The sequence below is a fragment of the Oryctolagus cuniculus genome, chromosome 18, assembly GCF_964237555.1.
Source record: "Oryctolagus cuniculus chromosome 18, mOryCun1.1, whole genome shotgun sequence".
NCBI classification, from domain to species: Eukaryota; Metazoa; Chordata; class Mammalia; order Lagomorpha; family Leporidae; genus Oryctolagus; species Oryctolagus cuniculus.
The window spans coordinates 55,326,361-55,349,586 of NC_091449.1; the positions used below are offsets into that span (position 1 = coordinate 55,326,361).

At 47.4% G+C, this 23,226-nt stretch overlaps 1 protein-coding gene across 4 annotated transcripts in view; it reads right to left on the reverse strand.

Moving 5' to 3' along the window:
• The window catches only part of IST1 (IST1 factor associated with ESCRT-III), a 36,448-nt gene that overhangs the window by 1,606 nt on the left and 11,616 nt on the right, over positions 1-23,226 (reverse strand). For 2 of the 4 annotated variants that reach the window (XM_070062696.1, XM_008257561.4), the window contains exons 2-9: positions 10,394-10,496; positions 9,359-9,539; positions 8,522-8,609; positions 5,090-5,173; positions 4,507-4,617; positions 3,499-3,711; positions 2,637-2,729; positions 1,238-1,283 (exon numbers count right to left, since the gene is read on the reverse strand). In XM_070062696.1, the coding sequence (XP_069918797.1) occupies positions 1,238-1,283; positions 2,637-2,729; positions 3,499-3,711; positions 4,507-4,617; positions 5,090-5,173; positions 8,522-8,609; positions 9,359-9,539; positions 10,394-10,481 (904 nt within the window). In that variant the 5' untranslated portion in view covers positions 10,482-10,496. Of the gene's footprint in view, positions 1-1,237; positions 1,284-2,636; positions 2,730-3,498; positions 3,712-4,506; positions 4,618-5,089; positions 5,174-8,521; positions 8,610-9,358; positions 9,540-10,393; positions 10,497-17,106; positions 17,216-23,226 lie in introns of all 4 variants that reach the window. The other 2 variants (XM_051846982.2, XM_070062697.1) reach the window with 2 other exon arrangements.

Sequence of the window (23,226 nt, forward strand, 5' to 3'; positions counted from 1 at the left end):
GCTCCTGTCCCACGCAGGGAAGCAGCGGTGAGAACCACTGCACAACGCTGCTTCCCTGGGAAGGAGCACTCATCAAGGCTCGGGGGGCTGGAATTTTTGTAAGTAATAGAAATTTCTATTAGTTGATGTAATCCTCTGATATGTATCTATTGTATGTTTTCATTTATATCTCAAACTCTAACTTGAAGAAAATGAGAACAGTGCTTGCTTCTGGGGACAGCATGGAACTGACTGGAAACGAACAAGGGAACTTGGTGGGATGACAGAAGCATTCTACACCCTGACCAGGGTACCCACACACACTCGCTTGCTCTCAAACTATACACTTACGTATTTTTAACGCACATCACATCTCAATAAAACAACTGTCTCAAGGTGGCATGTAATGCATCACTTGTCAATTAGGATGCCCGTAACCCACATCAGAATGCCTGGTTTGAGTTCTAGCTCCTCAGCTAATGCTGGCTCAAGGGGCTGTAAAGCAGCCAGCATCCCATGTGGGTACCAGTTCAAGTCCCAGCTGCTCCACTTCTGATCTGGCTCCCTGCTGATGAACCTAGGAGAACAGTACATGGCCCACGGGCATGGGCCCCTGCATCCAGGTGGAAGACCTGGAAGAAACTCCTGGCTTCAGATCAGCTCAGCTCTGGCAGTTATGGCCATTTGAGGAGTGAACCAGTGGATAAATAACCTTTCTGTCTCTTCCTCTCTCTCTTTGTACCTCTACCTCTACCTCTCAAATAAAGTCGTAAAAAAAACAAGTGGAGCAGCTGGGACACCCACGTGGGATGCCAGCACCGCAGGCGCAGTTCTACCCACCACACTACAATGCAGCTCCATCCCTGATTTCACAAAGTACCATCTCTTCAGGTTTCTGGAGGTGCTGGCAGCGTGTTTTGAATCGGGTGCACAGTACGTCACCATGAGTGCTTTGTAAACACTCACTCAACTACATGTGCTTATTTCCCCTCTTTAATATACCACTTAATTTCCAGACATAAAGTAGCAAGAATAAAAGAACTTGAACAAAGTAAGAATATCACTGACAGATTCTTTGGGGCTGGGGAAAACATTTTTGTGGAAGATTCCTGAGTTTGGTTCCAGCCCCTGCCTATGAGAGGACAGAATGTGTGAGCAGACAGCCACCAATATGGACAAAATCTCTAGGGAAGGAACGCTGATAGGACAACAGCAGAGGGCTCAGCGCTGAGCCTCGAAGCTCCTCACTCGGACTCACCTGCGATCTGGGAAGAAACGTTCTTATCAGCATTGATGTCATCAACCTGAAATACAAACAGCTGTGACCAGAGGAAAAGGACCAACAGTACCATGAGCCCGTTTTCCCAAAGCAGTTCCCCAAACGCAAGAGAACCTGCTCCAAAGAAACTCTCCCTCCAGCCTTTGCACTTTTCCCTACCATATTCCAACCAGGCAGGTGTTGACCTCTTAACTACCAACCAAAGAGAAAGAAAAGTCTTCACACACCATGACATTAAAACACACACACACACACACTATACCTTCTGGGCAGAGAGAAAGCACTAAACCTCCGAATTAGCTACAAGAACCAAGTCCTCAAGTACTAAGATCTTCCTCCTCCTAGAAACAGCTGCAGGCCATGCTTCAGTGCATGCAAGACTGAAGCGTAAGACAAATGCAGGTCCGAGGTAAAACGCATCAGCGAGAGAGACCGAAGGAAGGAAGGAAGAGGAAGCAAGCTCAGGAACAGGGAGATCATCCAAGATGAATGATTCACACAGCCAATGCTGTTAACAATGTTTCCTCAGTCAAGCATCAGATGGAAACAAAAGGCACATACTGAGGAAACAAGGCTGTTACAACCACCCATGTTCAAGACATCATTACCCTACTGGTTATTCAGAGCGAGTTTCAGTGATGAGACTGAAATGTGAGGTCAATGCTAAAGGCTGAAAGCTGCTAATTGGACACCTCTTAAGACAAAAACCTGACCCCTCTTCCTTTACATGAGTGCTGACGACCTATGAAACTAAGGTTTAGTTATGCTATTCTAGCACCAAGACCATACCAGCTCAAAATGGTTCTCTTCCTAGCTAGTAAAAACTGGTTACATACCAGCTAAAATGCTCGTTAAGATACCGACATCCCCTACCAGAGTGCCTGGGGTGAGACTCCCAGTACCACTTCTGATTTGTTTCCTGCTAATGTGCACCCTGAGACACAGCAGGTGATGCCCCAAATACTTGGGCTCCTGTCACCTGCATGGGAGAACCACCCTACATCCTGGGCTCCTGGTTTTCAACTGGCCCAGTCTAGCTATTATAAGCATTTGGGAGTGAACCAGCGAATGGCAGATCTCCGTCTCTTGGCTTTTCAAATAAAATTCACAACAAAAAGTGCTCTAGCAGGGCAGTACAACTTTCCAAGAGATCTGTAGATCCTTCCTGATTCCTGGCTTAACTGCAGACAAAGCACTGCACCCAACAATGCCATTAGCAGTCCCCATTCCCAGGCTTAAAGCAACACAAAAATCCCAACGCAAAAGCAGTGCTGGTACTAGAATTTGATTAAAACTTTGCCTTCCCTGTAGCCATTATTTGCTTTCTCTTCAGGGGAGTCACTCTCCTGTTCCTCATAAAGGAGGCCCAGGCACTTACAGATTCATACGACGGAGGAGTTGCTGGTATCTGAGGTGGATGAATATTGGGAAAGGCCTGATAAGTCCCCACAGGCAGTCCATTGAAATCCGACTGCAAAAGGAGAAAGCAATATCAAAGACGCTACCTCCAACTTGCAATGTTTGAGGTTTGCATATAGGCAGGAATACATGTGTATTTTTTTAAAGCTCATTTAAAAAAAAAGCCCAAAGGACGTGTGTGGTCAGAGGGATTCTAAGTTTTGAAAGATGTACAGCCAAAGCCTATTCTTCAAATTATACAACCAAATATTTCAGTCTCTACTAAGGAAAATTCTAATCAGACTTTCTCACTGGAAAAGATCTTTTCTTGTTGACAAGAGGTTCCTCTACCAGTAATGAGTGGTCATAAATCACTTTTGGATAAAGCTGTGAGTATGACAGCAACAGGTCCCAAAGATATTCAGTAAACCCACATGAAAAGGGAACACCATCTCTCTAGATCAAGGGCGGGGAACGTCTGGCCCACGGAATCATTTGTTCTGGCCCTGTCAGGGCAACCATAGGCGGAATCCAAAATTGGATCCATCTATAGTAGGCTAATTTCTATGCTGATAATTTTGTACAGCCCGTGAGCGATGTTATAAATATCCACATGGCCCCTGAAAGAAAAAAGGGCCCCACTCCTGCTCTAGATTTCTCATTCCATTACCAAAACCAAGACTCTCTGAATCCCTACATTTTTTTCCACAATATAATCCCTAAACTAACACCAAATGTTCTTAGTGTTGAATGCTCCTCACAATCTGCAATTCCTTAGTCCACTCCCGGAGCCCATGTGTCACACATTTTCTGAAGTTTACTTTATGCAGGTGAATACTTACAGGTCCCTTTGGCAGTGGATATGAGAAAGGAGGATTTGGAGATGGCATGGGCATGGGCATGGGCATGGGCATTGGCACTGTTCCATCAGGTCCACCAACTGGTGTGGTGAACCCACCCCCTCCTCCTCCTCCTCTTCCAGGGCCACCTTTCTTCACATCATCTGTAAATCCAACATCAATAAGATCTGTCTCTACCCCAGGAGGAGCTTCTGCCTGAGGGAAAAAAAAAAAAGACACATCCACTATCAACAACCATGTCCAAGATCAGTTCCCCTGGGAGCAGATTCTAAGAGATGGTGCAATATGAAAGCAGTCTACGGGGACTGCTCTTGAGATGAACACCTGTCAGAAGAGAAGGAAGCTCTGGAGATGGGCGGGACCAAGCGAGGCTCCTGTGACTGCAGTAAAGGGGCACAGTCCATGAACGCCTGCACCAGACACAGAGCAAGCTTTTCTCAGCTGTGGGGTCACATGAACTCCTGGTCACCAACACTCCTGGGAGCTGGGGGGAGTAAATGCTCTGTCCTGGTGTGTGCGCTGGGGAGGAATGGGATCTGTGCAGCACACCACACTGTCCAGTATACCCATCCCCCTTAATGGTTTAGTGATTCCTGCGGGCTTTGTTCCCCTACTCTGTAATCCTTTCAGTGAGGTGCATGGAACATGGTAGGTGCCCCAAAATGTTTTAGGGTTAGGTCCAAAGCACTGAGAATGATCCACAGGGGGAGACAATTCCTTCAACGTCACCAAAATGCAGCCATAATACCACGTTATATTTGCATCGAGGCTTACAGCTTCTCCAAGTGCCTTCAGTCATTCATCTCACCTCACCTGAGCTGACTGCTCTGCAGCCTGCGAGCGATGCATGCACGTTCCGTGTCAGAAAGGCACTACCTGGACAAAGGCTTCCACTTACAAACACGATCTTCAGTTAGCGTGAAGAGGATGGCTGTTTTGCCAGGAAGTTCACAGTACAGACGTATTTCCTTTGTACTCTAATAAACTTACCATGACCACAGAGTCAGGCTCGTAGGGAACATTGTAATTCTTGGCGATCTCAATGAGGTACCTCTCCACCAGGATTTTGGGAGGGGCCTCCACACTCAGTTTGTGCATCAGCTGCAAGCGGAAGACGCAGAGGGTTAACAAGCGTGCACGTAACCAACCCAATCCTAACCTGTCTCTCTAGTTAAACTTCCTCCCTCTCACTTCAAAGGCAAAACTGAGGAGAAAGGAAGTTTAGAGAAGCTACATGATTTTTTTCAGTCAGAAGACACTACAGACCTGTGACCCTCTCACACTCTCATTGCACACGACCTGGGTGTTGGTAAGACGGACTGCTGCTTTCCGCAGCCCACCTTCCTCCCCAACACACCCAAGGGGCACAAAGGGAAAGACAGGAGGTCCACAGCGTGTCACAGTCAGAGGGAGTAGGCAGGGGTCAGGCGCTGACTACACTGCCGCCCAGCCAGCCTTGTCACCGTCACCATGAAACGTGCGGCCCCAGATGCACATAGCCACGCACTGCTACCACTGCAGTCACCACCGGCAAGCCGCACCCGGCTTCCAGCCTCCCACACGTGCTCATTACCCGGTCGTTCACAGTGCCGATCTGGTTGGTCCTGCACAACTTGCCGTATTCCTTGCTATACTTGGCACAGAGCTGATCAGCAACCTACAGAGGAAAACATCAATAAAGGGAAATGGAAAGCACCGCTCCAGAATGCTCCAAGCTTCCTCCCGTCAACAGTAAACATGCTTCTATCACAGAATTTCAAAAACTCTGAAGTGTGCAAAACGCTGAAGGGGAACACAGTCAATTTTTCTGTTTATTCATCCATCTGACGAGCAGCAACTAGGTGCCACGCACTATCGCAAGCATTATGATGAGCACTGCAAGCATGACGACGAACAAGTAGGCATTATTCTATCTGCAGTCTCGGGGGAAAACGGCAGTTACTCAGCTATGGTCCAACTGCAGCTGTAAGTGCCACAGGAAGGTGCACCACACTGCCACCAGCATGCAACAGGGCACTCACACCTGAGCAGATGAATCAGGGAGAGCTTCCTATGGAAGCAATGCTTCGCTGAGACTTAAAGGACAATAAGAAGTTAGCTGAAGAGGGATCTGTGCTGTAGCACAGCAGGTTCAGCTGCTGCTTCTGAGGCCTGGGTCCCACACTGGAGAGCCAGCGTGACTCCCGGCTGCTCCACTCCAGATCCAGCTCCCTGCTAATGTGCCTGGGGAAGCAGCAGCAAATGACGCAAGTGCTTGGCTCCTGACACCACAAGGCAGAGGACTGGCCCAGCCCTTTCTGTTGTGGCCATCTGGAGAAGAAACCAGTGCCTGAAGATCTTTCACTCTGTCACTCTACTTTTCAAATAAATGTATCTTTTTGAAATTTTGGGAGGAAAAAAGTCTGTTTAAGCAACAGTTGCCTTTGGAGCCGACACTGGCGCAGCGGGTTAAGCCTCCGCCTGCAGTGCCAGCATCCCATATAGGCACAGTTGGAGTCCCAGCTGCTCCACCTCCTATCCAGCTTCCTACTAGTGTGCCTGGGAAAGCAGAGGAAGATGGTCCAAGTAACTGGGTCCCTGCACTCACGTGCGAAACCCGGAGCAAGCTCCTGGCTTCGGCCTGGCCCAGCCCCAGCCATTGCAGCCTTTTGGGCAGTAAACCAGCGGACAGAAGATCTCTGTTTCTCTCTCTCTCTCTCCTTCTCTCTATGTATTTCTGTCTTTCAAATAAATAAATAAACCTTTAAAAAAAAAAAAAAAAAAAAAGAAAGAAAGAAAGAAAAAAGAAACAGTTGCCAGACAAGTATGTGGCAGAGTAGGGTAAGGCATTGCTTGTGATGCCTACAGCCCATACTGGAGTGCAAGTGCCAGTACCAGCTACTCTGCTTCCATCCAGTTCCCTGATAATATGCTGGGAAGCAACAGATAATGGCTCAAGTACTTGAGTACCTGTCACCCAAAAAGGAGACCCACATGTAATTTCTGGCTCCTAGCTTCAACCTGGCCCAGATCCAGCTCTTGGGGCCCACAGCTGGAAAGTATGTCTGTCTCTCTGCCTTTCTAATCAATAGATAAATCTTTTTTAAAAAGTAAATTGCCTGGGGCCGGCACCATGGCTCACTTGGTTAATCCTCCGCCTGTGGCACCGGCATCCCATATGGGCACCGGGTTCTAGTTCCGGTTGCTCCTCTTCCAGTCCAGCTCTCTGCTCTGGCCCGGGAAGGCAGTGGAGGATGGCCCAAGTGTTTGGGCCCTGTACCCGCATAGGAGACCAGGAGAAGCACCTGGCTCCTGGGTTCGGATTGGCGTAGCGCCTGCCGTAGTGGCCATTTGAGGGGTGAACCAATGGAAGGAAGACCTTTCTCTCTGTCTCTCTCTCTCACTGTTGAACTCTATCTGTCAAATAAATTTAAAAAAATGAAGTTGCCATTTCTCTCCTATTCCTCTACCCACAAATCTCAATGACTACTCACTCGACCCCACCAGAATACCGGAAGCTTGGGCCAGCGCTGTGGCGATGGCATCCCATATGGGCGCCAGTTCTAGTCCCAGCTGCTCCCCTTCCAATCCAGTGCTCTGTTATGGGAAAACAGCAGAAGACAGCCCAAGTCCTTGGGCCCCTGCACCCACATGGGAAACACGGAAGAAGCTCCTGGCTCCTGGCTTCGGCTCCAGCTCAGCTCTGGCCATTGCAGCTATTTTTTTCAGAAAGTCTCTGCAATAAGTACCGTCCAAAACAAGGAAAAAAAAAAAAAAAGGAACTTGAAGAGAGATAAACATGACAAGAAGGAGAAAAAAACAAAGTATAGGGGCTGGCATTGCAGTAGAGCAGGTTAAGCTGCAGCTTACGATGCCCACATCTGCTGTTGGAGTGCCAGCTTCAGACCTGGCTGCTCCACTTCCAATCCAACCCCCTACTAATGAGCCTGGGAATGCAGCACAGGAGATCTGAAAGGAGTTCCTGGTTCTTGCCTTTGGGCGATGCTGCAATCATTTAGACAGTGAATAGGCAGATGGAAGATTTCTTTCTCTCAGCCTTTCAAATAAATATTTATTAAAAAGAAAAGAAGGGGGCCGAAGCTGTGGCATTGGCATCCCATATGGGCACCGGTTCTAGTTCCGGCTGCCCCTCTTCCAATCCAGCTCTCTGCTGTGGCCTGGGGAAGCAGTAGAAGATGGCCCAAGTGCTTGGGCCCCTGCACTCACGTGGGAGACCAGGAAGAAGCTCCTGGCTCCTGGCTTCAGAAAGGCGCAGCTCTGGCCGTTGCGGCTATTTGGGGAGTGAACCAGCTGATGGAAGACCTCTCTCCCTGTCTCTCCTGTCTGTTAACTCTACCTGTCAGATAAGTAAAATCTTAAAAACAAAACAAAAGGACGACATTGTAGCTATGAAACCAAAACACTTGAAAAAACACAGAAGACAACATGTGAGAAGGGGGATAAGACTGAGACAACCCCCTACAAAATTAAACAGAAGGCAAAGACAGGAAACAGAAAACAATTCAGTTGAATCTGGATCCTAACAGTCAACACCTTGTCCATGTTGTGATAAAGAATCTTCTGACTAACATGTCTCTTCCGTCAGACCCTAAGTTACAAGAACCTGGCTGGTGTCAAACACCGATCACCACCATTATCCCCAGTACTAACCTAGTTCATAACATCCATTCAACTAATACTTAATGAACTAATGAAGGAAGTAAAACATCTGTCACTTAAATGTTAGCTTTACAGCTTTACAGCTATATAAAGTTTTCAATTTGTATGATGTTAAATAACAAAAATTGCTGTACACAAAACTTTGCTTCTTAAAAAAAAATTCAAGTTTGTAAAACACTGCTCCCCTCCATAATGAAGCCTGAAAAGTAGAAACAAATTTACAAAGCTTGGTTCAAAAGCTGCATAGAGGGATACAAGACACCTGACCCAACAAGCAGAAACAACTTACACCCATCTTGCCACTAACACGAAGACCTGCAAACGTAACTGAGCTGGCTGTACTCACTATTTTCAACTCAGCCACTTCTGACTGGAGTCGAGGAGCAGCCCAGATCAGTGTGGACACAGATTCTGCCAGACCAGGATCAAGCTCCCTGATTGAAAAAAAAAGGGGGTGGAAGGGACTTAAGTTCTTTAAAACAAAACTCTACTTTTTATGTCACACACTCATTAGTATCTAAAGCTACTTCACCAGTCTCACTGGATTTTTCACAACAGTTCTATACTTGACAGCCATTTTTACCTATTTTACTTGTGGGGAACCTCAAACTAAGGAATAAGCCTGGGACTGGCTCTGTGGTGCGGCGGGTTAACTCCCTGGCCTGAAGCACTGGCATTCCATATGGGCGCCGGTTTGAGAACTGGCTGCTTCACTTCCTGATCCAGCTCTCTGCTATGGCCTGGGAAAGCAGTACAAGATGGCCCAAGTCCTTGGGCCCCTGCACTGCACGGGAGACCCAGAGGAAGCTCCTGGCTTCGGATCAGCACAGCTCTGACCATTGCAGCCAATTGGGGAGTAACCATCAGATGGAAGACCTCTCTCTGCGTCTCCTCTCTCTGTGTAACTCTTTCAATTAAATAAATAAATCTTTTTTTAAAAAAAAAAAGAAATGAGCCCAAGTCCACAAAGTTAGGAAATGGTAGAGCCAACATTCAAACTCAAACTCAGGCCTCTTGATTTCAGACATTATCTACATGGAGACCACACCTTCAAATGACTGGGAGGAAACAGTCCCTGGGCACACCAGGGTCCCATAGTGCTAGTCCCTGCACAAAGAAATGACCAACGTTATTCCATCTCCAATTCCAAAGGTAACTTAGTTTTTGATTCAAAGCATCTTACTTCATGGACTGGATGAGGCCAAACCGTGCCAGCAGCAGGTCACAGTACAGCTCCAGGATCTCCATGGCCTCCACCAGGTAGTCTTCCCGGATTATGTGCTCCACGCGGATCCGGGCTCGCTCATCCTTCCCAGCAGCCAGGTAGTCAGCGATCTCCTTCCTCGCTTTCTGGGCCAGTTCCGCTAGGACACAAACCCCACTCCCGTCACACAGCAGTAGTGCACTGCGATCTGGCCTGCGGGCAGACTGCTACCCCAACAGAGAGAACTCAGGGTTTTACTACATCCTAGGTAATAATAATCCCTTAGCACCTATTCTATTTTTTCTGTCACTCTGTCCAGGTGAGAACTTACCCACAGTACAGTCTGAGAGTTCCAACTTAGGAGTCACAGTACCTATTCTAAAATACAGTGTACAGCCATCCCTCATTAGCCACAGGAGTTGGTTCCAGGACCCCCTGCCCTGGAAACCAAAATCTTTAGATGCTCAATTCGTTATTTTGGTGCAAACACTTTTTTTTCCATAATATGTAGAAAATGTGCATTAAGAAAAAACTATGCATGAATTTCAAAATGCTTTTTGTGCACCAAAATAAACTGTCACTTTTAATTCCATCTTTTCATAAACTTCTGGAAGTACCCATGTATAAACTAACGTATGTGCATAAAAAGCCCATGACACCATATCCTATATACTTTAAATCTGATCTCTAGGTTACTTATAATACCTATCACAACATAAATGCTTAACAAATAGTTGTTATAATGTATTATTTAGGGGAAACAGATAAGAAAAAAGTCTGTGCATGTTCAGTACAAATGTAGTTTGTTTTTTCCAAATATTTGCAATCCATAGTTGGTTAAACAGTTAAGTACATGTTGTTTTTGCTACAACAAAGTGGTTCAGTCTAACTAGTTACAAAAGGCGAGATTCCTGAGACATCACAGTAGTAGCTGGCAAAAGCCTGTTGTTGGGGTGCTAGCACCCACTGAGGCTTGTGGAAAAGAAAAAGGCTTGGTAATCACGTAGTACTCACTTTTTTTTTTCTCCAATAGTTTCAGACGATTTATGACTAATCTCAAATTGACTCGTAAACGCTCAGCTTTAAATCCAGAACCCAGCATGCTGTGCTGTTCCTCCTGGAAAAATCAGAAGCACAAGCACATTTTCAGGTCAAAACAAGTTCATTAACTGACCCACTTAGAGGTGGATTACTGGAGACAACAAACCTAGTGCAGAGGTTCTGACTAGAGAAGGATAATCCTGGAAGTAGGATCAACAAGAAGTCTACTGATAGAGGCCAGAAAACACAGAGTAACGGCTTAGACCAGGGTGCCTATCTGTGGTAGTGCTAGAGGCAAACAGATCTGAAATCTGTTTTGAAGGCAGAACTGAGACCTTCGTGACAAATGAAATGAGTATCCAGGTACTGGGCATGGAAAGAGGAAAACAAAAAGACACCTACTGCTTCTAACAAAAATCTCAACATGGTGGTGATCAGAAAAGATTTTCTTATTTAAAAGATTTATTTATTTATTTGAAAGGCAGAGATACAGAGAGAAGAGAAAAAGAAAAAGAGATCTTCCATCTACTGGTTTACTCCCCAAATGGCCTCAACGGTGGGGGCTGGGCCAGGCTGAAGCCAGGAGCCAGGAGCTTCATCCAGGTATCCCACATGGGGAAGGGGTCCAGGAACTTGGGCCATCTTCCACTGCTTTCTCAGGTGCATCCGCAGGGAGCTGGATGGGAAGTAGACCAGCCAGGACTCAAACTGGCACCCATATGAGATGCTGACACTGCAGACAGAGGCTTAACCTTCTATGCTACAGCACTGGCCCCAGAAAAGATGATCAAACTTAGATCCATTCAAAGATACTCTAATCTTCTTGTGGCCACCACAGAGCACAGCAGGTAAGGCTGCCACCTACATTACATATGGGGGCCAGTTTGAGTCTCAGCTGCTCCACTTCCCATCCAGCTCCCTGCTAATGTGTCTGAGAAAGTAGCAAAAGATGGCCCAAGTTTTTGGGCCCCTGCACCACATGGGAGACCCGGAAGAAGCTCCTGGCTCAGCTCCAACTGCTGTGGCAGTTTGGGAAGTAAACCAGCAAGTGGAAGACCTCTCTCCCTCTCTCTCTCCCTCCTTTTCTCCCTCCCCCCGCCCCAAGCTGCTGCAGCAGTTTGGGGAGTGAACCAGCAGGTGGAAGATCTCTCTCTCTCTCTCTCTCTGCAACTCTGCCTTTCAAATAAAAAAAATAAAAAAATAAAAAAAAACTTTAAAAAAAAAAGTCAGTTTGATATAGACTTCCATTCCTAGGAACAACCTAAGGAAACAATCAGAGATTCGTGTGCAGATTTTTATATGAAAACATTTATCACCCCGAAATTGTAATAACTAATATATGAACAATGAACTATAATTGCCTGGTAAACAAACTATAGAGATATTTATGATACAATTTTATAAGCACTAAAACATTTTTAAATAACATTTACTGGAATGACAAAATTAATGATATGATATGTAGTTAGAAAGCAAAACCAATTTATAAATATAACTCAAATTCTGAAAAACACCTATGACTAGATAAAGACTAGGCTTTAAAAAGGGGGGTAGGGAATTATTTGGCACAGCAGTTAAGATGCCTGTATCCGTTATCAGAGTGACTGCATTCAAGTCCTGGCTCTGCTTGATTCCAGTTTCCTATTAATACGCACCCTGGGTGGCAGCAGGTAAGGGCTTAAGTGCTTGGATCCCTGCCACCCATGTGGGAGACCTAAATGGAATTCTAGGCTCCTAGCTTCAGCCTGTTTGAACATGGGCTGTTACAGGCATGTAGGGAGTAAACCAGTGGATGGAAGGTCTTTTCCTATATCTCCTTCTGCCTTTTAAATAATTAATAATAAATAATAATAAATTAAAAGAAAAAAATTCAGCCATTCCTAGATGTAAACTTCAACTCTAAGATATACGGACTAACATTAAAGCTAATGACAAATCCAAGCCTACCTCAGAAAGCATTTGATTTGGAATATCTATCAAAGCCAAAGAATAACAAAGTAATTTCCTCCCTTGGAAAGCAAGATTGGGCAGGTGCTGTGGCATGGTGGGTAAAGCCACCTGCAGTGCCAGCATACGATATGGGCGCCGGTTCGAGTCTCGGCTGCTCCAGTTATGATCCAGCTCTCCACTACGGCCTGGGAAAGCAGTGGAAGATGGCCCAAGTCCTTGGGCCCCTGCACCCACTTAGGAGACCTGGAGGAAGCTCCTGGCTCCTGGCTTTGGATTGGCACAGCTCCAGCCATTGAGGCCATCTGGGGAGTGAACCAGCAGTTGGAAGATCTCTCTCTCTCTCTCTCTCCCTCCCTCCCTCTCTCTGTAACTCTGCCTCTCAAATAAATAACTTTCTTTTTTTAATAAAAGCTCATTGAGGGGACAGCGTTGTATACTAGTAGGTTAAGCCTCTGCCTGCAGAGCTGGCAACCCATATGGGTACCTGTTCATGTTCCAGCTGCTCCTCTTCTTTTTTCTTTTTTCTTTTTTAATTTATTTATTTGAAAGGCAGAGTTACAGAGAGAGAGAGAGAGGGGTCTGTTTGTTTCTTTTTTTTTTGACAGGCAGAATGGATAGTGAGAGAGAGACAGAGAGAAAGGTCTTCCTTTTGCCATTGGTTCACCCTCCAAGGGCCGCCACGGCTGGCACGCTGCAGCCGGCGCACCGCGCTGATCCGAAGGCAGGAGCCAGGTGCTTCTCCTGGTCTCCCATGGGGTGCAGGGCCCAAGCACTTGGGCCATCCTCTACTGCACTCCCTGGCCACAGCAGCGAGCTGGCCTGGAAGAGGGGCAACCGGGACAGAATCCGGCGCCCCGACCGGGACTAGAACCCGGTGTGCCGGCACAGCTAGGTGGAGGATTAGACTACTGAGCCGTGGCACCGGCTTGCTCCTCTTCTGATCCAGGTTTCTCTAATATGGCCTGGGAAAGCAGTAAATGTCCTGGCCTGAAGTGCCAGCATCCCATTTGGTACCAGTTCGAGACCCAGCTGCTCCACTTCCATACCAGCTCTCTGCTATGGCCTGGGAAAGCAGTAGAAGATGGCCCTAGTCCTTGGCCCCTGCACCCACGTGAGAGACCTAGAAGAAGCTCCTGGCTTCAGATCAGTGCAGCTCCAGCCATTATGGCCAATTGGGGAGTGAACCAGCGGATGGAAGACCTCTCTCTCTCTGCCTCTTCTTCTCTCTCTGTGTTAACTCTGATTTTCAAATAAATAAATAAATCTTAAAAAAAATAATAAAATCTTTTTTAAAAGTTCATTGAAAATGAGCCGGCGCCGCGGCTCACTTGGCTAATCCTCCGCCTTGCGGCACCGGCACACCGGGTTCTAGTCCCGGTCGGGGCGCCGGATTCTGTCCCGGTTGCCCCTCTTCCAGGCCAGCCCTCTGCTGTGGCCAGGGAGTGCAGTGGAGGATGGCCCAGGTGCTTGGGCCCTGCACCCCATGGGAGACCAGGAAAAGCACCTGGCTCCTGGCTCCTGCCATCGGATCAGCGCTGTGCGCTGGCCGCAGCGCGCCGGCCGCGGCGGCCATTGGAGGGTGAACCAACGGCAAAGGAAGACCTTTCTCTCTGTCTCTCTCTCTCATTGTCCACTCTGCCTGTCAAAAAAAAAAAAAAAAAAAAAAAAAAAAATTCATTGAAAATGCCTGTTACAAAAAACTATGTATTTAAACATTTTTTTCATCAAAATAAATTCATACTAATTTATCAGTAAAGTGTCTGGAAAGGACCCAGTTTGAGGCACTAAGATAAAAACATCAGTTTGAAAAAACCCACTATGAAAGCAACATGAATCCTGCTAAAATTGAACCAAGAACAAACACCAAATTTATGGTGACACTTGGGTGGAAGAATGGTAAAATCACCGATGTGTTACACAAAGTTTATGGGGTCGGGGCCAGCGCTGTGGCACAGTGGATTAATGCCCTGGCCTGAAGTGCCAGCATCTAATATGGACGCCGGTTTGAGACCCAGCTTCTCCACTTCCAATCCAGCTCTCTGCTATGGCCTGGGAAAGCAGCAGAAGATGGCCCAAGTCTTTAGGCCCCTGTACCCGCATGGGAAACCTGGAAAGAAGCTCCTGGCTCCTGGCTTCAGATTGGCACAGCTCTGGCCGTTGCGGCCAATTGGGGAGTGAACCATCGGACGGAAGACCTCTCTCTCTCTCTCTCTCTCTCTCTCTCTGCCTCTCCTCTCTCTGTGTAACTCTGCCTTTCAATTAAATAAATAAATCTTAAAAAAATAAAAAAAAAGTTTTGAAACTATCATCACATCAGTATGAATATAAAAGAATATTTTTATAGTGGACAAGCAATAGGCCTTTTAAGGACAAAGTTAAATTACTGTACATGACAAAAGACTTAAGCCATAAGTCAAAAGGTAAACCCTATTTGAGTAAAAATCTGCAACAGAGTATTAATACAACAGTGATGATGATTACTAACACAACAGCGATGATGAGTGTGTCAAGAAGCAGGTGCATTCTCAAACTCCTGATGTGAATGTCAAGTGTTACAACTTTTCTGAAGGGCACTCTTTCAGATTATAGCTATCTTGAAGAATAATTAATACGTCTATAAAGAGGAATGCATGCTGGCACCGCGGCTCACTAGGCTAATCCTCCGCCTAGCGGCGCCGGCACACCAGGTTCTAGTCCCGGTCGGGGTGCCAGATTCTGTCCCGGTTGCCCCTCTTCCAGGCCAGCTCTCTGCTGTGGCCAGGGAGTGCAGTGGAGGATGGCCCAAGTGCTTGGGCCCTGCACCCCATGGGAGACCAGGATAAGTACCTGGCTCCTGCCATCAGATCAGCGCGGTGCGCCGGCCACAGCAGCCATTGGAGGGTGAACCAACAGCAAAGGAAGACCTTTCTCTCTGTCTCTCTCTCTCTCTCTGTTCACTCTGCCTGTCAAAATAAATAAATAAATAAAGAGGAATGCACCCAAATGAAATAATCCAAATTCTTACAATCAGGAACTCATTAAATTAAGACACATGTAGTTTGGAGCCGGTGTTGTGGCACACCAAGTTAAGCCACTGACTGCAAAGCTGGCATCCCAAATGGGCACCAATTCAAGTCCCAGCTGCTCCACTTCCAATCCAGCTCCCTGCTAGTGAGCATGGGAAAGCAGCAGAATGTGGTCCAAACGCGTAGGCCCCTGCCACCTATGTGGGAGACCTGAATGGAATTCTGGGCTCCTGGCTTTGACCTGGCCCAGCCCTGGCAGTTGTGGCCATTTGGAGTGTGAACCACTGGATGGAAAATCAATCTGTCTCTCTCTCTCTCTCTCTCTCTCTCCCCCCTGCCCCTCCTTCTCTGTTTCTCCAACTCTGCTTTTCAAATAAATTAATCTTAAAATGAAAGAGATCCATTTTATAGAATCCTTGTAGTACAGTTGGAAAAAAAAATCTAGCATTCTAAAACATGTTAGTACATAACAAGTATTCAAATATTTACTGAATAAATGAAATGGAAGACCTCTAAGATGTAGCTTTTTGGGGATGGCACTGTGGCATAGCAGGTAAAGCTGCCACCTGCAGTGCCAGCATCCCATGTGGGTGCTTCCAATCCAACTCCCTGCTAATGGCCTGGGAAAGCAGCAAAGGATGACCCAAGCGTTTGGCCCCCTGCATCCACGTGGGAGAACCAGAAGAAGCTCCTGGCTTCTGATCAGCCCAGCTCCAGCAGTTGCAGCCATTTGGGGAGTGAACCAGGGGATGGAAGATCAATCTCTCTCTCTCTCTCTCTCTCTCTCTTCCTCTCTGTAACTCTTTCAAATAAATAAACCTTTAAAAAAAAAAAAAAAAAAGATGTAGCTTTTCCTTTCGAATCAAACTATAAAACAGCATATATAATACAATCTCACTTTATATATGTATAAAAATACATAGGAAAATGACCTATAAAACTACATACTGAAATTTTAATAGTTTTAACTCTGGAAAAGAGAGGATAGTTGGAGAACTTTAACATTTTCTCTTATATACTTTTTTTTTTTTTTTTTTTTTGACAGACAGAGTGGATAGTGAGAGAGAGAGACAGAGAGAAAGGTCTTCCTTTTGCCGTTGGTTCACCCTCCAATGGCTGCCACGGCCAGCACGCTGCGGCTGGCACACCGCGCTGATCCGAAGGCAGGAGCCAGGTGCCTCTCCTGGTCTCCCATGGGGTGCAGGGGCCCAAGCACTTGGGCCATCCTCCACTGCCTTCCCGGGCCACAGCAGAGAGCTGGCCTGGAAGAGGGGCAACCGGGACAGAATCCGGCGCCCCGACCGGGACTAGAACCCGGTGTGCCGGCACCGCTAGGTGGAGGATTAGCCTATTGAGCCGTGGCGCTGGCCTCTTATATACTTCTAATTTGATGAATATTTTTTTAAAATGTAGTCACATACAAGCATATCTGGGAAAATGAATGTTTTTAGATTTGTTGACCCTTGCCCTTTTAAGTCAAGTCTATCAAGGCTTCTTACTATATTATAAAGATGACAAAACTCCCTCACACATTATTTAACAGCAGTGACTGAAATTGGAAGTCATGGGGCTGGCATTTGGCCTGCTGGTTAAGATTCTGGTTGGAACACCTGCCACGCACATCAGGGTGTCTGGGTTCAACTTCTAGCCCCATTCTCAGTTCCAGCTTCCTGATGCACATTCTAGGAGGCATGAGATGATGTCTCAAGCAGATACGTTTGTGCCACTCACACGGGAGATCTGGATGAAATTCCCAGCTCCCAGCTCCAGCCTCGCCCAGTACTGGCCATTGAGGTATTCGGGGAGTGATACAGAAAATAGAGTTCTCTCGCCACCAAATCTGAATAAAAGGGGGAAAACAGTGAATAAAGCCTTTAAGATTTGTGGGACAGAACAGCAAAGGGTCTAATGTTTGTGTCAAATCCCAGGACATTTACAGGACACTTCACCCAACAGAGCAATGCAAAGGAACATTTACAAATGTGGACCAAATCCAGGCTTACAAATCTTGGGGCCGGCGCTATGGAGTAGCAGGTAAAGGTGCAGCCTGCAGTGCCAGCATCCCATATGGGTGCCAGTTCAAGTCCTGGCTGCTCCACTTCTGACTGCTCTCTACTACAGCCTGGGAAAGTAAAGATGGCCCAAATTCTTGGGCCCTTCCACCTGCATGGGAGACTGGGAAGAAGCTCCTGGCTCCTGTCTGCAGATTGGCTCAGCTCCAGCCATTGTGGACATTTGGGGATTGAACCAGCAGATGGAAGACCTTTTCCTCTGTCTCTACCTCTCTCTGTAACTCTCTTTCAAATAAATAAAATAAATCTTAAAAAAAATATTTTATTTATCTTACCAATTTCAGGAATAATAACCTAAAATCTAATAAAATATTCTGGTCAACATTTATTGTTTACAAATACTCTGGGTGTGTATGTGGTGGGTATGTTCATAAACACATCTATGTAAATATATTGTATACATACCATATTGATACTCAATTTTAAATTCTTTTACAATTCAGAAGTCATTCTAAGATCACTTCATGCTTCAACACCTTTACCATTACTCATTTTCTCATCAAACATTTATTAATGGCTATTCTATCAGGCACTGTACTATGCCCCTCTAGATAAGACATCCAAGGAGCTCACAATCTAATGGGGCTGACATGAAAACAGCTATTTGACAAGTAAACAACTGCACCATAAATTCCAAAACAAGAACAGAACCAGTGATTGTAGGACTAGTCCTCAGTATTTGACCTTGTTTATAATAATCTGCTTCTATTAGTGTAACACCATTATTTTTACTAGAATCACAATGGGTCAGCAAAAAAAAAAAAATGCAAACCAATAGACAGAGAGGGACAGACAGACATACACAGAGAGAGAGAGAGAGAGATCTTCCCATCTGCGGGTTCACTCCTCAAAGGTCCTCAACAGCCAGGTCTGGGCCAGGCTGGAGCCAGGAGCCATGAACTCCACACCGGTCTACCACATGGGTAGCAGGGACTCAGTACTAGGGCCACCTTCCACGGCCTTCTAGACCCCCTAGCAGGCAGCTGGACAGGAAGCACAGAGCAGGGACTGGAACCTGCGCTCCATATGGATGCTGCAAGCAGTGGCTTAAACTGCTGAGCCACGACGCCAGCCCCTCCTTGGCTCTTTGGCTCTTTCCAACTCCTCACTTTACTTTTTTTTTTTTTTTTTTTTTTTTTTTTTTTTTTTGACAGGCAGAATGGATAGTGAGAGAGAGACAGAGAGAAAGGTCTTCCTTTTCTGTTGGTTCACCCTCCAATGGCCGCCACGGCTGGCGTGCTGCAGCCAGCACACCGCGCTGATCCGAAGGCAGGAGCCAGGAGCCAGGTGCTTCTCCTGGTCTCCCATGGGGTGCAGGGCCCAAGCACCTGGGCCATCCTCCACTGCACTCCCTGGCCACAGCAGAGAGCTGGCCTGGAAGAGGGCAACCGGGACAGAATCCGGCACCCCGACCGGGACTAGAACCCGGTGTGCCGGCGCCGCAAGGCGGAGGATTAGCCTAGTGAGCCGCGGCGCCGGCCAATTCCTCACTTTACTTCAATCCTCAACACTGGCACAAGAAACCCATCCAGACCCTCTTTGATCACTCAGCTCTCTGAGCCTTTTGGAGATAGCTAAAGTCTCCATTCTAAATAAAAGGTATAATGGATTGTCCTTCAGCCCAGTTTATCTGGGGAGAAAAACTACTACCAAAGGTAGGGATTCCGCTCTTTTCAAAGTAACTGAAAACAGCAAAAAGGTAATATGTCCCAAGGGATGCGCTTTAGCGTCTGCAGTTCTTTTTTTTTTTTTTTTTTTGACAGGCAGAGTGGACAGTGAGAGAGAGAGACAGAGAGAGAAAGGTCTTCCTTTGCCGTTGGTTCACCCTCCAATGGCCGCCGCTGCAGCCGGCGCACCGCGCTGATCCTGGCAGGAGCCAGGAGCCAGGTGCTTTTCCTGGTCTCCCATGGGGTGCAGGGCCCAAGCACCTGGGCCATCCTCCACTGCACTCCCTGGCCATAGCAGAGAGCTGGCCTGGAAGAGGGGCAACCGGGACAGAATCCGGCGCCCCAACCGGGACTAGAACCCGGTGTGCCGGCGCCGCAAGGTGGAGGATTAGCCTAGTGAGCCACGGCGCCGGCTACGTCTGCAGTTCTAAAACTTCCAAGCGGGGAGGGGAGTGAGCACAGTCAACAGTGGCTACAGAAATATTCTGCAACACACACATAAACTTCTGTATTTATTTGAAACGTATTATTTATTCCAGATACTTTTTCCTATATGCTGATAACACATCTAGTACAACCGCTGTACTACAGATATGAAGATGCGACGTAAGAACTGAAACACACAACCTGGCACCAGAAGACATTTCCAAACTAACACTGTACACATCCCTTAAAATCATTTAATGTCCAAGCTGCCAGAAGTTAACTGTATTTTCACAAAACTGTAATCAAATCTCTACTAGGCAAACAAGTCAAGATGGAAATCTAATGAAAAACTACCAGACCAGCAGCAGAATCGCACACAACTCACAAGAAAGCAGACTTCTCAACTCAGAAACCATCAAGACAAAAGCTATCAACAATGGAATGGACAGCATTATTAAAGAACTTTATCTTGTTTCTCAAATTAACATAAAAATAAGGTAGAAAATGCACCGGCATACTTTTTATCAACAGTTTTTCTTTTTTAAAAAAAATTATTTATTTGAAAGGCAGAATTACAGGGAGAAGGAAAGAGAGAGAGAGAGAGGAAGTCTTCCATCCACTGGTTCACTCTCCAAATGGTGGTAAGGCTGCAGCTGAGCCGATCTGAAGCCAGGAGCCAGGATCTTCTTCCAGGTCTCCCACTTGGGTGCAGGGGCCCACTGCTTTCCCAAGCACATTAGCAGGGAGCTAGATAGGAAGTGGAGCGCCAGCCCCCCAAAAGGCATTTTTTACAAAGCGTATTCACGGACTTTAAGCACTATTAAACCCTTCTATCACTTACTATCATAGTAGAGTTGAAATTCTTATTTTAGGGACCTGCATTGTGGCACAGCAGGTAAAGCTACCGCCTGCAAAACCATCATCCCATCATGTGTACCAGTTCAAGCCCCAGCTACTCCACTTCCAATCCAGCTCCCTGCTAATGGCCTGAAAAAGCAGCAGAAGGTGAATCAGGTGCTTGAACCCCTGTCACTCACATGGGAGACCCAGAAGAACCTCCTGGCTCCTGGCTTCAGCCTGGCTCAGCCCTGGCCATTGTGTCCACTTGGGGAGTGAACCAGTGAAAGAAGATCTCTCTGTCGCTCCCTCTCTCATTCTGCCTTTCAAATAAATCTTTAAAAAAAAAAAAAGAGGGCTGGTGCCGTGGCTCAATAGGCTAATCCTCTGCCTTGCGGCGCCGGCACATCGGGTTCTAGTCCCAGTCAGGGTGCCGGATTCTGTCCCGGTTGCCCCTCTTCCAGGCCAGCTCTCTGCTGTGGCCAGGGAGTGCAGTGGAGGATGGCCCAAGTGCTTGGGCCCTGCCACCCGCATGGGAGACCAGGAGAAACACCTGGTTCCTGCCATTGGATCAGCGCGGTGCGCAGGCCGCGGCGGCCATTGGAGGGTGAACCAACAGCAAAAGGAAGACCTTTCTCTGTCTCTCTCTCTCACTGTCCACTCTGCCTGTCAAAAAAAAGAAAAAGAAAAAGAAATACTACTTATTTTATGGCTGCCTAACATTCCACTCATAATTTTATTACCTCCCCAACCTTCTGACATAATAATGCTGAAATAAGCACTTATGTTCACATTATTTTTCTTGTACTTGAAATGATTTCTTTAGAATACACTTTTTTTTTTTTTTAAAGATTTATCTGAAAGGCAGAGGCAGAGAGAGAGAGAGAGACAGAGGTCTTCCATCCACTGGTTCACTCCTCAGATGACCACAACAACAGGAGCTGTGCTGATCTGAAACCAGGAGCTTCTTCCGGGCCTCCCACATGGGTGCAGGGACCCAAGGACTCAGGCCATCTTCTACTGCTTTCCCGGGCCACAGCAGAGAGCTGGATGGGAGGTGGAGCAGCCGGAACTCACCAACGGCCATGTGGGATGCGGCACTGCAGGCTGGGCTTTAACCCACTGCACAACCCGCCCCAAGACAACAGCTTTTAACTAAGCAGACTGTAGGCTGGGGATTCCAGACTTCCTGATCGTGGAAGCACAGCAGTGCAGGAACAAAGGAGGAGAATGAAAGATCACTTGGAGAAAAAGTAAGGCTACTTTAAAGGCAGAAGACTCGGGGAGGAGTGCCTGACCAGCGACTAAGCAGCTGTCTGGGATGCTCACAGCCCCCGCGTGCTGGGTTCAAGTCTCAGCTCTGCTTCTGATCCCAGCTTTCTACAGCCTGGAAGGCAGCAGGTGACGGCTCCTGGCTTCAGTGTGGCACAGCCCTGACTGTTGCTGGCATCTGGGGCGTGAACCAGTGGATGCAAGATTATCTCTTTCTCTGCCGGCCTTTCAAATAATGGAAACAACTTTTTTTAAGGTGAGATTAAAGAAAGTGGATGATTTTACAATGTGGTGCCAACACTGACTTTTCAAAACACTCTTCTGTCTGCTAATAACTGTTACCAAGCCCTCCTCCTCCAGCACATGTGGTTCTGAGGCAGCCTACGAAAAGTTCCCCTGCCATCTTGGTTTGTAGGTACCAGAGTCAAAAGGCATCCACTTGGGGATGGGGAGGGAGACATACATAAATACAAGGTAATTATTATTTTACTAAATTTAAAACATGCAGGGGCCGGCGCTGTGGCAAAGCAGCTGATGGAGTGCCGGCATCCCACATGGGCTTCAGATCAGCACAGCTCTGGCCTCTGTGGCCAACTGGGGAGTGAACCAGAGGATGGAAAACCTCAAGACAGACCTACCTACCTACCTCCCTCCCTCCCTCCCTAACTCTTTCAAAAAAATAAATAAATCTTAAAAAAAAAAATCGGATGGAAGACACGCCCCCACCCCGCCTCTATCTGTAAATCTGCCTTCCAAATAAACACATAAATCTTTAAAAAAATAAATAAAAAAGACCTACGTAATGATAAGTGTGCTGAAACAAGACTGGCCATAAGTAAACCATTTAGGAAGCTGGGTAAGGAAGGAATTCATTACACTCTTTTGTGTCTGAAGTCTCCCGTAGTAAAAAGTCAAAAAGTAATAAATACATGGGCATAATAAAAAAAAAAAAAATTACACTCATCCCAAAGAGCTGCTTAAGACCAGGCGTTAAGCTTAGTGCCACGGAGGAGGAGGGTGGCTGTGTCTCCCCGGTCTGGCGGGTCGAAGTTCCGCGGGTGAGTTCCAAGGCCGCACCTGCAGCACCCGGCGGGAGCGCCGGCAACACAAAGGAGGGGGCAGGGGCGGCCGCCGGCTCGGGGGTCCGCGGAGGCGGGCAGAGGCTGCGGCTGGCCTCGGCGACCACAGCGGTCATCTTGCGGGTGCCCCGCCCCGCCTGCCCGGCCTCGGGGCCGTCCGCCTCCCGCGGCGCTGGGGCCACCTCCCGGAGCCTCCCTCCGGCCCAGGCCAAGGCTGGAGAGACGGCGGGCCAGGGAGGACCACAGCGAAAAGTTCGGTGGCTACGAGGGCGCGGGACGAGCCGTCGCCCGGCAGCTCCCGGCCCGCCACGCCCCCACCCCAGGCCCCGGCGGGGTCCCTCGGGCCTGCCCTCCGGCCCGACCCCCACTTCCAGGATCCTTCCTTTCTCATCTGCCAAATCCAGGGCGGTGTGAACCCCTGGCCCTCTCATCTGCTAAATCCAGGGCGCAGGACGAAGGGGCGGCCGAGACCCTTGACGCTGAGGATGCCACACTCAC